Raw genomic sequence first — 12,689 nt, forward strand, 5'->3', positions numbered from 1 at the left:
AAAAGAGAGGGGGACCAGGAGGCATTCAATGCTGAGAGTCCAGGCCACTGAACACGTAGGGACCATTTCCTGAGCAGTTGTGGCGCCGGAGTCTAGAAACCTGTCTCCCTAGGTATGTGTGCAGCTATCCCTGTCAGCCTATGGGCTCAATACTGCTGACACATTGCCTTAAAAACTGGATGCAGCAGGATGCCTCTCAGGTTATCTGGGTACACTTCTCCAACAGGACAGAAAAAAGGAGCCCGTGTCATTCTTCTAACCAGTGGTGTCTTTTTTAATAACATTGTTATCAGGTTAATAGAAAATTATGCAACTAACGCAAATTATATTCTTAAATTACAATATAAGAAAAATAGAAACTATATAAAATTCCAGCATAGACAAGTTCAGATAAAGAACCTTTATATAAAAAAAGGGGAAGTTACATCCTGTTTTAACAATACATGTAACCAAAAGGAGAAATAGCATCTTACTTCCTCCATGCTGAGAGGATTATTAACAGACACCTAGAATATTTTAAGTGCAAATATGACTAATATTGTAACCAAAAGATCACGTGCACAAGGCAGATTTTGATGCATATCAAATTCAAATGGGGCCATCCAGTGTGAAGATCAGCAGAACTTGTTAAATGGTCAAATATGCTGCATGCAATACCTTTGTGGACACCTTTACAATTGTGGTTGTAATTATAAAAGCTTAAAAGAGAGGATAAGAAGAATAAAAAAAAGAACACTCATAACACATAACCCTATAAACAGTGTCAAAAAACTTTAGATGACAGTCTTAATACCCCTTTGTGCTGGCGGTGGCTGCACCATCCTTTACATAACTTCGTATATCCACCGCCTGTCTAAATGTACGCCAGCTCCCTTACTGGTGTAGATTTAGATCATTCTCCCCTTCTTTTTTTAGACCTGGCGTGAGCAGGGGAAAAAAAATAAAAATAATCACAGACTGTGCCGCAATTAACCTTTGCGCCACAATGTGCGCCAGATAAACGCCAGAAATTGGGGTATATCTGATAATAAATGACCCCCTCTGTTTGAGCGTACATGTTGACTTCTTTATTTTATGACTAGTGAATCCTGTGGATGAGAATCTTTCAGTGAACTGCTGTTAACTTGTCCGTTTCTGGATTTCTTCTACTAAATACTCCCTGGGAATGTTGACCTGTTATAAAAGAAAAGGACATTGTAAGATTCTGGTTCTCTGTTGGGTTAAAGGGAACCTATCACATTGAACGAGCATTTTGCCAGCAGTATGCTATAGAGCAGGAGAAGCTGAACAGGTAGATATACAGTTTTATGGGGAAATGCAGTGTCATTTGTCATTTATTTCCACTCTGGAGCTCAAGATGATATGCCGGTCGGTACTTACATGGGATGATTACCAGCTATTTTCCTTAGCTCCATTAGAACAGGAATCTGTGACTACAGTACCTACAAGGCGTAAGAAGTACTGTAGTCAGAGACACACACCCTGTCCCGTCATTGGTCTCTCTCTCCTCCGATTGGCTGCTGTGTATCAACACAAGTCTATTACAGACTCACCAGGAAGTCAGGGCAGCAAGGGGAGACTATGTCTGAATCAGTAATGGGGGACAACCCTGCAGAGATCATTTAATTCTCTGATTATTCTGGGCTTAGGAGTCCAGTGGGTAGTCCTATTTACTGACTTACCCTTATCCAAGCATAAAAAGAGCAGGGATTTCAATCAATACACAAACTTGTATATCATTCTGCTCAGCTCTTGTACTGTAGCATGATGCTAGTAGATTAGACATTCTTATGTTAACGGCAGTGATGGCCAGTTCGCAGTGTTCGCCAACGAACACATGCGGGCTGCCATCTTAACTCACAAGTCCGGCGATGCACAGGTAAGCCCTTACCTGTGCCTGTATCGGGAGCCGGTCTGAAATCAAATATGGTCACCGGGAGCAGGCAGATCCAGAACAGCCGCCGGGGGCCTTCATCGGGCTGTTCTCGGAACTGCCTGCTCCCGGTGACCGCATTTGTTTAAGAACGGCTCCCGACACAGGCACAGGTAAGGGCTTACCTGTGCATCGCTGGACTTGTGAGTTAAGATGGCAGCCCGCATGTGTTCGTTGGCGAACACTGCGAACTGGCCATCACTGGTTAACAGGTTCCCTTTCATATAGGGTTCCGATTCCTCTTTCCCCGAGTATTTTAAACAATTAATCAGTCAAGAAAATAAATGATGGGAGTGATGGTACAACACATGGTGCACATTGGCTGTCCACCTTATAAAATTAAACAGCATCTGTCACCATAATCAACCCTATTAAAGCAGGCATCGTGCCTGGTAAGGTTGGTCATGATGACTAAAACAAGTCTTTTCTGAAATAGTTTTCTTAATTTTTTTTATCTTTAGTCATATTAGGTGCTCAGAGCACAGAGGGGCTGGTGTAGCCCCTAGGAGCACCACTTCTACTCCACCTCTCCCCACTGCCAATCCCTTCTAATGCAGTCATCCTGGCTCTGAGATCTTAACTGCACATGCACCGATAGTATTGCCGCCTGCACATGCATGCGATTTTAGAGCCAAGCATTGGTGCATTGAGGATGCCTGGCTTGGCCAAAGTCACTAGTAGGTGGACAACGGGGAGAGATGGAGGTGAAGAAGTACTCTGAGGGGTAGGCCAGTGCCTCAGTGCTCCAAGCACCTCATTTGCATATAACTAACAATAAGAATTTTAATCCAACTGTAATAACAATCGCAGAGAGACACGGCTCATTTTAGTCACCATGATCAACCCAACTCCAGGCAGTACTGTATGCCTGGCTTAATGGGTTGACTATGGAGACAGATGCCATTTAACATATAATCTCCAGGCTAGGGAGTTGGCAGGGTGCTCACCACTGAATGGATGGTCATGCATTTCAGACGTAAAGAAAATCAGTCACCATAAAAATGCAGTGCAATCTGCAGGCAGCATGGATCAGGAGTAGCTGAGCAAACTGATATTTGTGGGAAAAAGATTCAGTAGATCTTGAAATATATACATTTAAACATCTGTTCTTTCACCGCTGAGGAGTCATGTGGGCATTCCTACTTGCTGATTGACAGCTAACTCCCTATGCTTTGTCATGGAGAGCTAGCTGTCAATCAGTAAGTAGGACAGTCCACATATTTCCTAAGCATAAAAAGAGCAGAGGTTTAAAGGGAACCTGTCATCTCAAAAATGCATCTACACCCACCAGCAGTAGCTCATAGTAGCCCGCCGCCTGTTAACAATTATATATTTCATCCTGTTGTCCGATGCTGCGCAAGTTAAAAAAAACGCAGTTTTATTCTCCATCAGCGCTATAGCGCCGGCCAGCTTGAAGTCAAGGGGGCAGCGGCCTCCTTGCTTCAAGTAAAGGTAACCACGCACCCTAACCATCTCCTCTTGCCTGAGAGTGACCACCTGTAGTGCGGCCGCGATTCCCCAAGTCTCATAAATGCTCATTGTGCCGCAGAAACCCAGCTAACAGCGGCCGCAGGAGATGGGATAGCGCATTACTACAGAGCGCACCGCACATGCGCAAGACTTGGGGAATCGTGGCCGCACTGCAGGCTATCACTCTCAGGCAAGAGGGGACAGTTAGGGGGCGTGGTTGCCTTGACTTGACGCAAAGAGACCGCTGCCCCCTTGACTTCAAGATGCCCGGCACTATAGCGCTGATGGAGAATAAAACTGTTTTTTGAACTTACGCAGCATTGGACAACAGGATGAAACATATGATTATTAACAGGCTGCGGGCTACTATGAGCTACTGCTGGCGGGTGTAGATGCATTTTTATGTATACAGCAAATTGCATGTTTTGCTGAATCTTTTCCCAAAACACTACATATCAATCAGCTTAGATCCTCCTACTCTATAACATGGTGCCGGCAGACTGCACTAGAGTTCACCCCAAGAACTTCATTATCAGCAAACAAGTAGTGGAGAACTGGCTCATGTGTCCTACAAAGGAAGTGAAGGGGGAGACAAGGCCTTTGGTTCTAGGTGGCCCACAGTGATCTTAGCTATGCGGTCTTCTCTCTTCTGTGTACACCACTGTTAACGAAAAAATAAGTAAGTGAATGTACAAAGAAGCAGCTGCTGGAAAGGCCTAATGCATCTGCCTATTCACTTCAAACCACGGCAATGGAATAAATGTGCTGTTAAGTGGGAAACCTGTTGTTCACACAGCATCTGTTCTGGAATCCAGACTTCTACAGGGTGGCCCAAGAAAAAGTAGCCCACCTCCAGCGATAGTATGACAAGATGAATGAGCAAGTGGATTATAATTTTTTTTATTATTTTTATTATTTTATTATTTATTATTAGTCACAAAAGATGCTGAAAGTGGTCCCCATTCACTTCTCTGCATCTTTGGGCACGTGGGATTATGTTGTCTGATATGGCTTGTGATGCTGCGGATGGTGTTTGTGAGGTTTTCCTTGAGTTCATGGATTGTTAGCGGACACTTTCTGTTTTAAATTTCCCCACAGATAAAAATCACATGTTGACAAGTCTGGGGAACATGGTGGCCATAACCCCTTGCTCACAATTCACTCCTCTGTAAACAGTTCATGAACCCGTGCCAAGAAATCCCGTGAGGTGTGGCATGTTGCCCAATTTTGCTGGAAAAAGCAGGACATTTTTTCTTCTGATGTTGATTGTAAAACTGTTCAAAGATGTCCAGGTAAATTACTGCATTCACAGTTGATTTGAAGAACATTGGGCCCACCATTTTTATTCGGGCACTGCACACCAAACGCCAATTTTCTGGTTGTGAAGTGGTGTTTCAGGAGTCAAATGGAGATTTTCAGCGGACCAGTACCTTGTATTCTGGGAATTTACGTGACCTGATAAATGTAACCAAGCTTCGTCCGTCATGCAGTACAGCAGTGGGTCCAAATGTTTGTCAGTAATCATAGTAAGCAACCAAGTCCAGTAATGTATGTGTTGAGCTTTGTCAGACTCTTTCAGTTCCTGCACACATTATTCGGTACAGTTTCAGGTTGAAAGATTTCAGCACTCGCTGACATGTCGTCCGTGATACACCAACTTGCTGACTTGATTGTTGGGGGCTTCTTGCTATCCGCTGCTGAACTTCATGCGCAACTTCAGTCGTCCTGATCGATGGAGGTCTTGGTTTCTTCATGTTTGCAACAGAGCCAGTTTGATGCCATTTCTCAAGCAGATTCTGAATACAATGTTTACCTGGCGGTTTTGTTCCTGGGTACTTTACGGCAAAGGTCTCTTGCGTTTCCTTAATCGATCTTCTTTGTATATAGCCTCCACAATCACTATTCACTGTTCAAGGGGGAACACCATCTTTCTGACACATTAGGCCACTTTTATCTAACTGAATAATCAGTCTTAATTAACAATATAATAAAGGGTGCTCACCAGTTAAACTGGAGCCCAGGCAACTGACCACCACTCTAATATACTGATACTAAGATAAGTAGACATAAAAAATTCTTAAAGATGGCTGGCTTACAGTAATTTGCATATTACTTTTCTAATTCATATAAATATATAATACAACACACAAAAAAATAGTATATAAGTATAAATAAAAAACAAACAAAATTCATACACCCTATCATATGATCACGGTCCCTTTAGATGCGGAGCTCTTGCATATACAATTTGCATTGTAGTGCAGTTTGTAGTGTAAGTTAGTATTTGACGATAGTATCTCTCTTCAGTGTCAACTAAGTTGCAAGGTTTTATTAATTGGTAACAAACTTATAAAACATCATAACAGTCTGCTCCAATGTTCCCTTGTGATCTACTGGCTTATTGTAATGCTCGCCAGTCAACTCGTAGGTAATGCGCATATATTATATTTATAAAGTGCTTTCTTTGATCCGTAGTTATTTTCAGTAATACTTCGTAGGTTTGTTACGGATCCTAATACAATGAGCGCTCGTCTCCCATAGACAGACCTCCGTTACATGCCGGCTTGAATATGTTGCGTCTCCTCTCGCGCTTCCCCGCGCATGCGCACTGGGATCTTCAAGACGCCAAGAGCCGGCTGGGGCTCTGCTATACCGCAACACTGGAAGATATCAATGCACACCTTCAACTTGGAAACCACCACCAGACGCGTTTCGGAACTTACTGTTCTTTCCTTAGTGGTAAAAGAATAATCAGTCTTAGTTGCCCATAGCAACCAATCAGAGATCAGCTTTCAGTTTGTACAGGGCTCTGAAAAAATGAAATCTGAGCTCTGATTGGTTGCTATAGACAGCTAAGACAGATTTACTATGAGGCAGTTTCATTTGGAGATATTGGAGGTGGGCGACTTTTTCATGGGCCACCCTGTATATTGTAGAACAGGATTTTTAACAAACTCCATTTACTCACAGTGTATAAAATCTGCTGCAGTCTTCATTCACACTAGTTCCAATTGACTATATATGAAATTAAAAGTTAACATAGATGCGTACCTCCTCTCTTGTTGCAACATCTCTCAACTTTACTACTCCGTCTTTAAGCTCTTGCTCACCAATAATGGCCACCAGTGGAATGCCTGTCCTCTCACAGTATTGCAGCTGGGACAGTAGTTTAGGGTTTTTCTTGTGAAGCATCTCTGCCTAAATTGGAGACAATAAAAACATCAAATTTAGTTAATAAAAGTCACAAAAATGTACTGCAGCCAATCACCATCTTCAGCGGTCTCGTGCTGCATACCACTGAGGACAGAAACTGGCTGCAGTACTCATGTGCCATTAACCTCTACGTCACTGTTGCAGCCTTCTATACAGCGGAAGGAGGATACAGCAGAGAATGGCAAAGGAGAAACGGGAGAGTACAGGATTTTTTAAAATATTTTAAATGCATTAAGTGGCACTGGGGTTGTTTTAAGTACATAGCTTTCAGCTTTGCGCACAGTCTGCTTTGATCACACCACTCACGGATTATGTGCATATCTAGCTCAACATGGTGGTCTTTTTTAGTGGTTCTTTAGGGTTCTTTTTTGTGTATATATGAATCAATACCCCGAAAACTTCATCTATGGAGAATGAGAAACAATTCCCCACTCTTCTCCAAATAAAAATGGCAATAAATATAATTGTGATTGCTAAGGAAACACGTGAAGGCAATCAATAATGCGTACTGCAGACATATTACATGTATAGTACACAGCAAACACGGGACAGTGTAAACTCACTTTGATGCCACAGTTCCAGAGCATAGTAATAAGTTTCATCCTCTCCTCTACGTAATGTGGCTGTGCTGAAGCCACCAGAACTTCAGTTTCTGTGGTTCGCATATTCTTAAAAGATTCCTACAAAAAAAGTTGCAGTAACAGTTTTATAATTTCGTTTTGACAGCGTTTTTTCTTTTGTGGCTTTGGAGAGTGGAATTTTTAAGCAGATTCCACAGCTGCCGTTCACGTGGCCGTAATGGGCCTGCACCAAGAAAGGATGTCCATTCTTGGCACAATAGCAACCGTAAACCATGGTCTCTAATTGAGAACAATAGGTGACAGATTTTGCCTGACTGTAATTGTTTTTTTTTGGGTGCAGAATCCACACTAAGTTCCGAGGTCAAAAGCTCCCGTGCAAACATCCACTTAAACCTTCTTAGAATAATCTGACAAGTTACTAATGACATATGGAAAGTCAGTGTCTCCAGGCTCAGACCACCAGTAATTTTGAAATAAATAGCTAGCACAAACCCCTTCTGGTAAGCGATCTCACACAGTGTTTGCCCTGCTTTACCATTATTTGCACTGAAATACATTAAGAATTAGATAAATATGGCTGATTCTTACAAAAATAGTCCTTGGGTACGGTACTGAAGCTTAGGCCCATTAACCTAACACAAACTATAGACAGGTGTGGTGCTTCTTACACAGTAAAATGCTTCTCCATATGTTGTCTGTGTAGCAAGCGAAAGATGACTGAGGTTCTTCAGCAAATCTTCAAACAATAAAAAAATTACTCTTACCTCTGCTTTCTTCTCTGCCATAGATAGTATTCTCTCAATTCCAATGCTGATCCCCACACATGGTACTTTTCTGCCCTTGGCATCAAACATCCCCACCAGGTCATCATAACGCCCCCCTGCAGCTATACTGCCAAATTCAGTTATCCTGTCCGTATCATTATCTTGGGGATTGTCAACCAGCACAGCTTCATAGATCACTCCGGTGTAGTAATCCAAACCACGGGCCAGGCCTAGATCAAAAGAGACCTGACAGAGAAATGACACTTTAGGCTAGACTGTTATCTTGAGTCACAGAAATGTAATACATTTTATGTTCATACCTTATCTGCCACTCCAAAGATTTCCAAGTAGTTGTGAAGTAATTTAAGATCCTTCAGTGCTTCCATTGCCACTGAGTTTTGAGAGACCACTGAATCGTCCCATAGGTGTTCTAGCAGTGCCAAGCCACCTAAGAAGAAAGCATTTCATATTACACTGTACAATTCACTGTCTATGCAGTAGGGTTCAGGTAGATCATGACAAAGGGACAACTATAGGGTATGCACTGGTGCCTGAGGGAGCCAAAAGTACCCTCTGCCACATAAGACCAGTATTATCAATTAATGGTAGGCAGGGTCCCTGTTAAAGAGGTTATGGTGCCGCTCAGGAGCTTCTAGTTGTACCTCTAAGGCCTCATGCACACGACAGTTTATTTTCACGGTCCGCAAAAACGGGGTCCGTAGGTCCGTGACCGTTTTTTCGTCCGTGGGTCTTCCTTGATTTTTGGAGGATCCGTGCGGAGCCAAACGGATCCGTCCTGAATTACAATGCAAGTCAATGGGGACGGATCCGTTTGACGTTGACACAATATGGTGCCATTTCAAACGGATCCGTCCCCATTGACTTTCAATGTAAAGTCTGGAGTTCTTTTATACCATTGGATTGGAGTTTTCTACAATCCGATGGTATATTTTAACTTGAAGCGTCCCCATCACCATGGGAACCCCTCTATGTTAGAATATACTGTCGGATATGAGCTACATCGTGAAACTCAGATCCGACAGTATATTCTAACACAGAGGTGTTCCCATGGTGATAGGGACACTTCAGGTTAGAATATACTACAAACTGTGTACATGACTGCCCCCTGCTGCCTGGCAGCACCCGATCTCTTACAGGGGGCCGTGATCAGCACAATTAACTCCTCAGGTGCCGCACCTGAAGGGGTTAATTGTACTATCATATCCCCCTGTAAGAGATCAGGGCTGCCAGGCAGCAGGAGACAGACCCCCCCCCCTCCCCAGTTTGAATGTCATTGGTGGCCAGTGCGGCCCCCTCCCCCTCCCTCTATTGTAATAAATTGTTGGTGGCACAGTGTGCGCCCCCCATCGGCCCCCCCTTCCCCCCTCTATTGTAATAAATCGTTGGTGGCACAGTGTGCGCCCCCCATCGGCCCCCCTCCCTCTATAGCAGTAACAGCATTGGTGGCCAGTGTGCGGCCTCCCATTCCCCCCCCCCCCCCGATCATTGGTGGCAGCGTAGTTCCGATCGGAGTCCCAGTTTAATCGCTGGGGCTCCGATCGGTAACCATGGCAACCAGGAAGCTACTGCAGCCCTGGTTGCCATGGTTACTTAGCAATAGTACAATAGTAGAAGATTCATACTTACCTGCTTGCTGCTGCGATGTGTGTGACCGGCCGGGAGCTCCTCCTACTGGTAAGTGACAGTTCATTTAGCAATGTGCAGCACAGACCTGTCATTTACCAGTAGAAGGAGCTCCCGGCCGGTCACACACATCGCAGCAGCAAGCAGGTAACTATGAATCTTCTACTATTGTACTATTGCTAAGTAACTATGGCAACCAGGACTGCAGTAGCGTCCTGGTTGCCATGGTTACCGATCGGAGCCCCAGCGATTAAACTGGGACTCTGATCGGAACTCCGCTGCCACCAATGATCAGGGAGGGGGCGGGAGATGGGAGGCCGCACACTGGCCACCAATGTTGTTACTGCTATAGAGGGAGGGGGGGGGGCGATGGGGGCGCACACTGTGCCACCAACGATTTATTACAATAGAGGGAGGGAGGGGGGGGGGGCGATGGGGGGCGCACACTGTGCCACCAACGATTTATTACAATAGAGGAAGGGAGGGGGAGGGGGCCGCACTGGCCACCAATGATATTCAAACTGGGGAGGGGGGGGGGGGTCTGCCCCCTGCTGCCTGGCAGCCCTGTTCTCTTACAGGGGGATATGATGGTACAATTAACCCCTTCAGGTGCCGCACCTGTAGGGGTTAATTGTGCTGATCACGGCCCCCTGTAAGAGATCGGGTGCTGCCAGGCAGCAGGGGGCAGTCTTGTACACAGTTTGTAGTGTATTCTAACTAGAAGCGTCCCCATCACCATGGGAACACCTCTGTGTTAGAATATACTGTCGGATATGAGTTTTCACTAAGTGAAAACTTAGATCTGAAAAAGCTTTTATGCAGACGAATCTTCGGATCCGTCTGTATGAAAGCAACCTATGGCCACGGATGCCAATCGTGTGCTCATCCGTGTTCTTTCACGGACCCATTGACTTGAATGGGACCCATTCCGTTGTCCGTCCAAAAAATAGGACAGGTCTTATTTTTTTGACGGACAGGATACACGGATCACGGCCTCGGCTGCAAAACGGTGCATTTTCCGATTTTTCCACGGACCCATTGAAAGTCAATGGGTCCGCGAAAAAAAACGGAAAACGGCACAACGGCCATGGATGCACACAACGGTCGTGTGCATGAGGCCTAACCATGATTGTATATGAAAAGGTATGTTTTGTTTGACTGACAGACTGGCTTAGCATGCCACACTATCCTTCCTACCACAATGACGGACATCATGATGGAGCAAAATGGCCTCCATTACATGGCAATAATGTTCATTAGGAGCCCTTGGTAACGGATCAAGCAATGTGTTGTGGTTTCCATTATGAACAAAAACTACAAAGTAGACATGAACAAAGCCTACCAGACCTAAATACTGAGACATATAAACATTATCTGTATTGAATGATGTTAAAAAATGTATTTATTGCTAAAAACCCATATGGCATTTGCAATGCACACACAGGGCTCCAAGCAAGAAAGAACAACAAAAATCACTTGGGTGAATTTGGTGCCTAAATGTAGAAAGTTTAATGACAATTTTTGGTCGCGTTGTTGACCATTTTAGTTGCCATCTAGAGCCCGCACTCATAGGGTGCTCTCTCTTGTGGAAGATTTTACCTTTTACTGTACAATGTGTATATATGTTTTTCTGCTGTACAATATGCATTTACTAACAGTTTTTCTTTCACTGATCGTATTCTTTTTGCATATACTGAATAATCCTTTGGATATTGGTATGGTCTCAACAATACAGAACTGCACAAAATGTACTGTAAAATAATGTACAGTGCAATAACAATTGTCTATACACAGGGCCATATAGCATCCAGCTAAATAGTTTAAAAAAAGAATCCAAGTCTAGCAGAGTGAAAATTACTGTCTACACCCCTGGTGGTTTATGACAGTGAATGGGTTTATGTTAATATTTATGGAGGAAGTGAATAAAGAGTTTAACCCCTTAACTAGCAAGCCACTTTTCACCTTAAATCCCAGGCCAATTTTTTCAAATCTGCCATGCGTCACTTTATGTGCTAATAACTTTTTAAGGCTAATTTCACACTTACGGCAGAGTGATCCGGCAAGCAGTTCCGTCGCCGGAACTAACGTATGCCAACTGATGGCATTTGTAAGACTGATCAGGATCCTAATCTTAAAAATGCCTTATAGGTCAGAAAAATGCATTGAAATGCCGGATCCGTCTTTCCGGTGTCATCCGGAAAAACGGATCCGGCATTTATTTTTTCACCTTTTTTTCAGTCTGCGCATGTGCACACCGGAATATCTGATCCGGCATTCCGGTATTTTGAATGCTGGATCCAGCACCAATACATTCCTGTGGAAAAAAATGCCGGACCCGGCATTCAGGCAACTCTTCTGTTTTTTGGGCCGGACATAAAACCGTAGCATGCTGCGGTTTTATCTTTTGCCTGATCAGTCAAAAAGACTGAACTGAAGACATCCTGATACATCCTGAAAGGATTACTCTCTATTCAGAATGTACCTGATCAGTTATTTTCCGGTATAGAGCCTCTAGGACGGAACTCTATGCCGGAAAAGAAAAACGCAAGTGTGAAAGTACCCTAACGCTTTTACTTATCCAAGCCATTCTGAGATTGTTTTCCTCGTGACACATTGTACTTCATGACAGTGGTAAATGTGAGTCGATATATTTCACTATTATTTATAAAAGAATCCAAAATGTACCAAAAATTTTGAAAATTCACAATTTTCTAAATTTGAATTTCTCTACTTGTAAGGGCTCATGCACACGAACGTATTTTCTTTCCATGTCCGTTCCGTTTTTTTTGCGGACCTTATACGGAACCATTCATTTCAATGGGTCTGCAAAAAAAGACTCCGTGTGTATTTCGTTTCCGTATTTCCGTTCCGCAAAAAAATAGAACATGTCCTTGTTATTTTTCGCATTATGGACAAGGATAGTACTGTTCTATTAGGGGCCAGCTGTTCCGTTCTGCAAAATACACAATGCACACGGACGTCATTCCTATTTTTTTTTTTGCGGACTGCAAAATACATACAGTCGTGTGCATGAGGCCTAAGACAGATAGTAATACCTCATAAAATAGTTATCAATCAATATTC

General features: G+C 43.6%; 1 protein-coding gene across 1 annotated transcript in view; it reads right to left on the reverse strand.

The window, feature by feature from the left end:
• Positions 1-253: 253 nt before the first annotated feature.
• The window catches only part of LOC122924071 (histidine--tRNA ligase, cytoplasmic-like), a 94,183-nt gene continuing 81,747 nt past the window's right edge, over positions 254-12,689 (reverse strand). Inside the window, exons 10-14 of the mRNA XM_044274987.1 lie at positions 8,282-8,409; positions 7,962-8,207; positions 7,180-7,296; positions 6,455-6,601; positions 254-1,173 (exon numbers count right to left, since the gene is read on the reverse strand). Of these exons, the coding sequence (XP_044130922.1) occupies positions 1,120-1,173; positions 6,455-6,601; positions 7,180-7,296; positions 7,962-8,207; positions 8,282-8,409 (692 nt within the window). The 3' untranslated portion in view covers positions 254-1,119. The remainder of the gene's footprint in view (positions 1,174-6,454; positions 6,602-7,179; positions 7,297-7,961; positions 8,208-8,281; positions 8,410-12,689) is intronic.

The sequence above is a fragment of the Bufo gargarizans genome, unplaced genomic scaffold, assembly GCF_014858855.1.
Source record: "Bufo gargarizans isolate SCDJY-AF-19 unplaced genomic scaffold, ASM1485885v1 original_scaffold_2202_pilon, whole genome shotgun sequence".
Taxonomy (NCBI): Eukaryota; Metazoa; Chordata; class Amphibia; order Anura; family Bufonidae; genus Bufo; species Bufo gargarizans.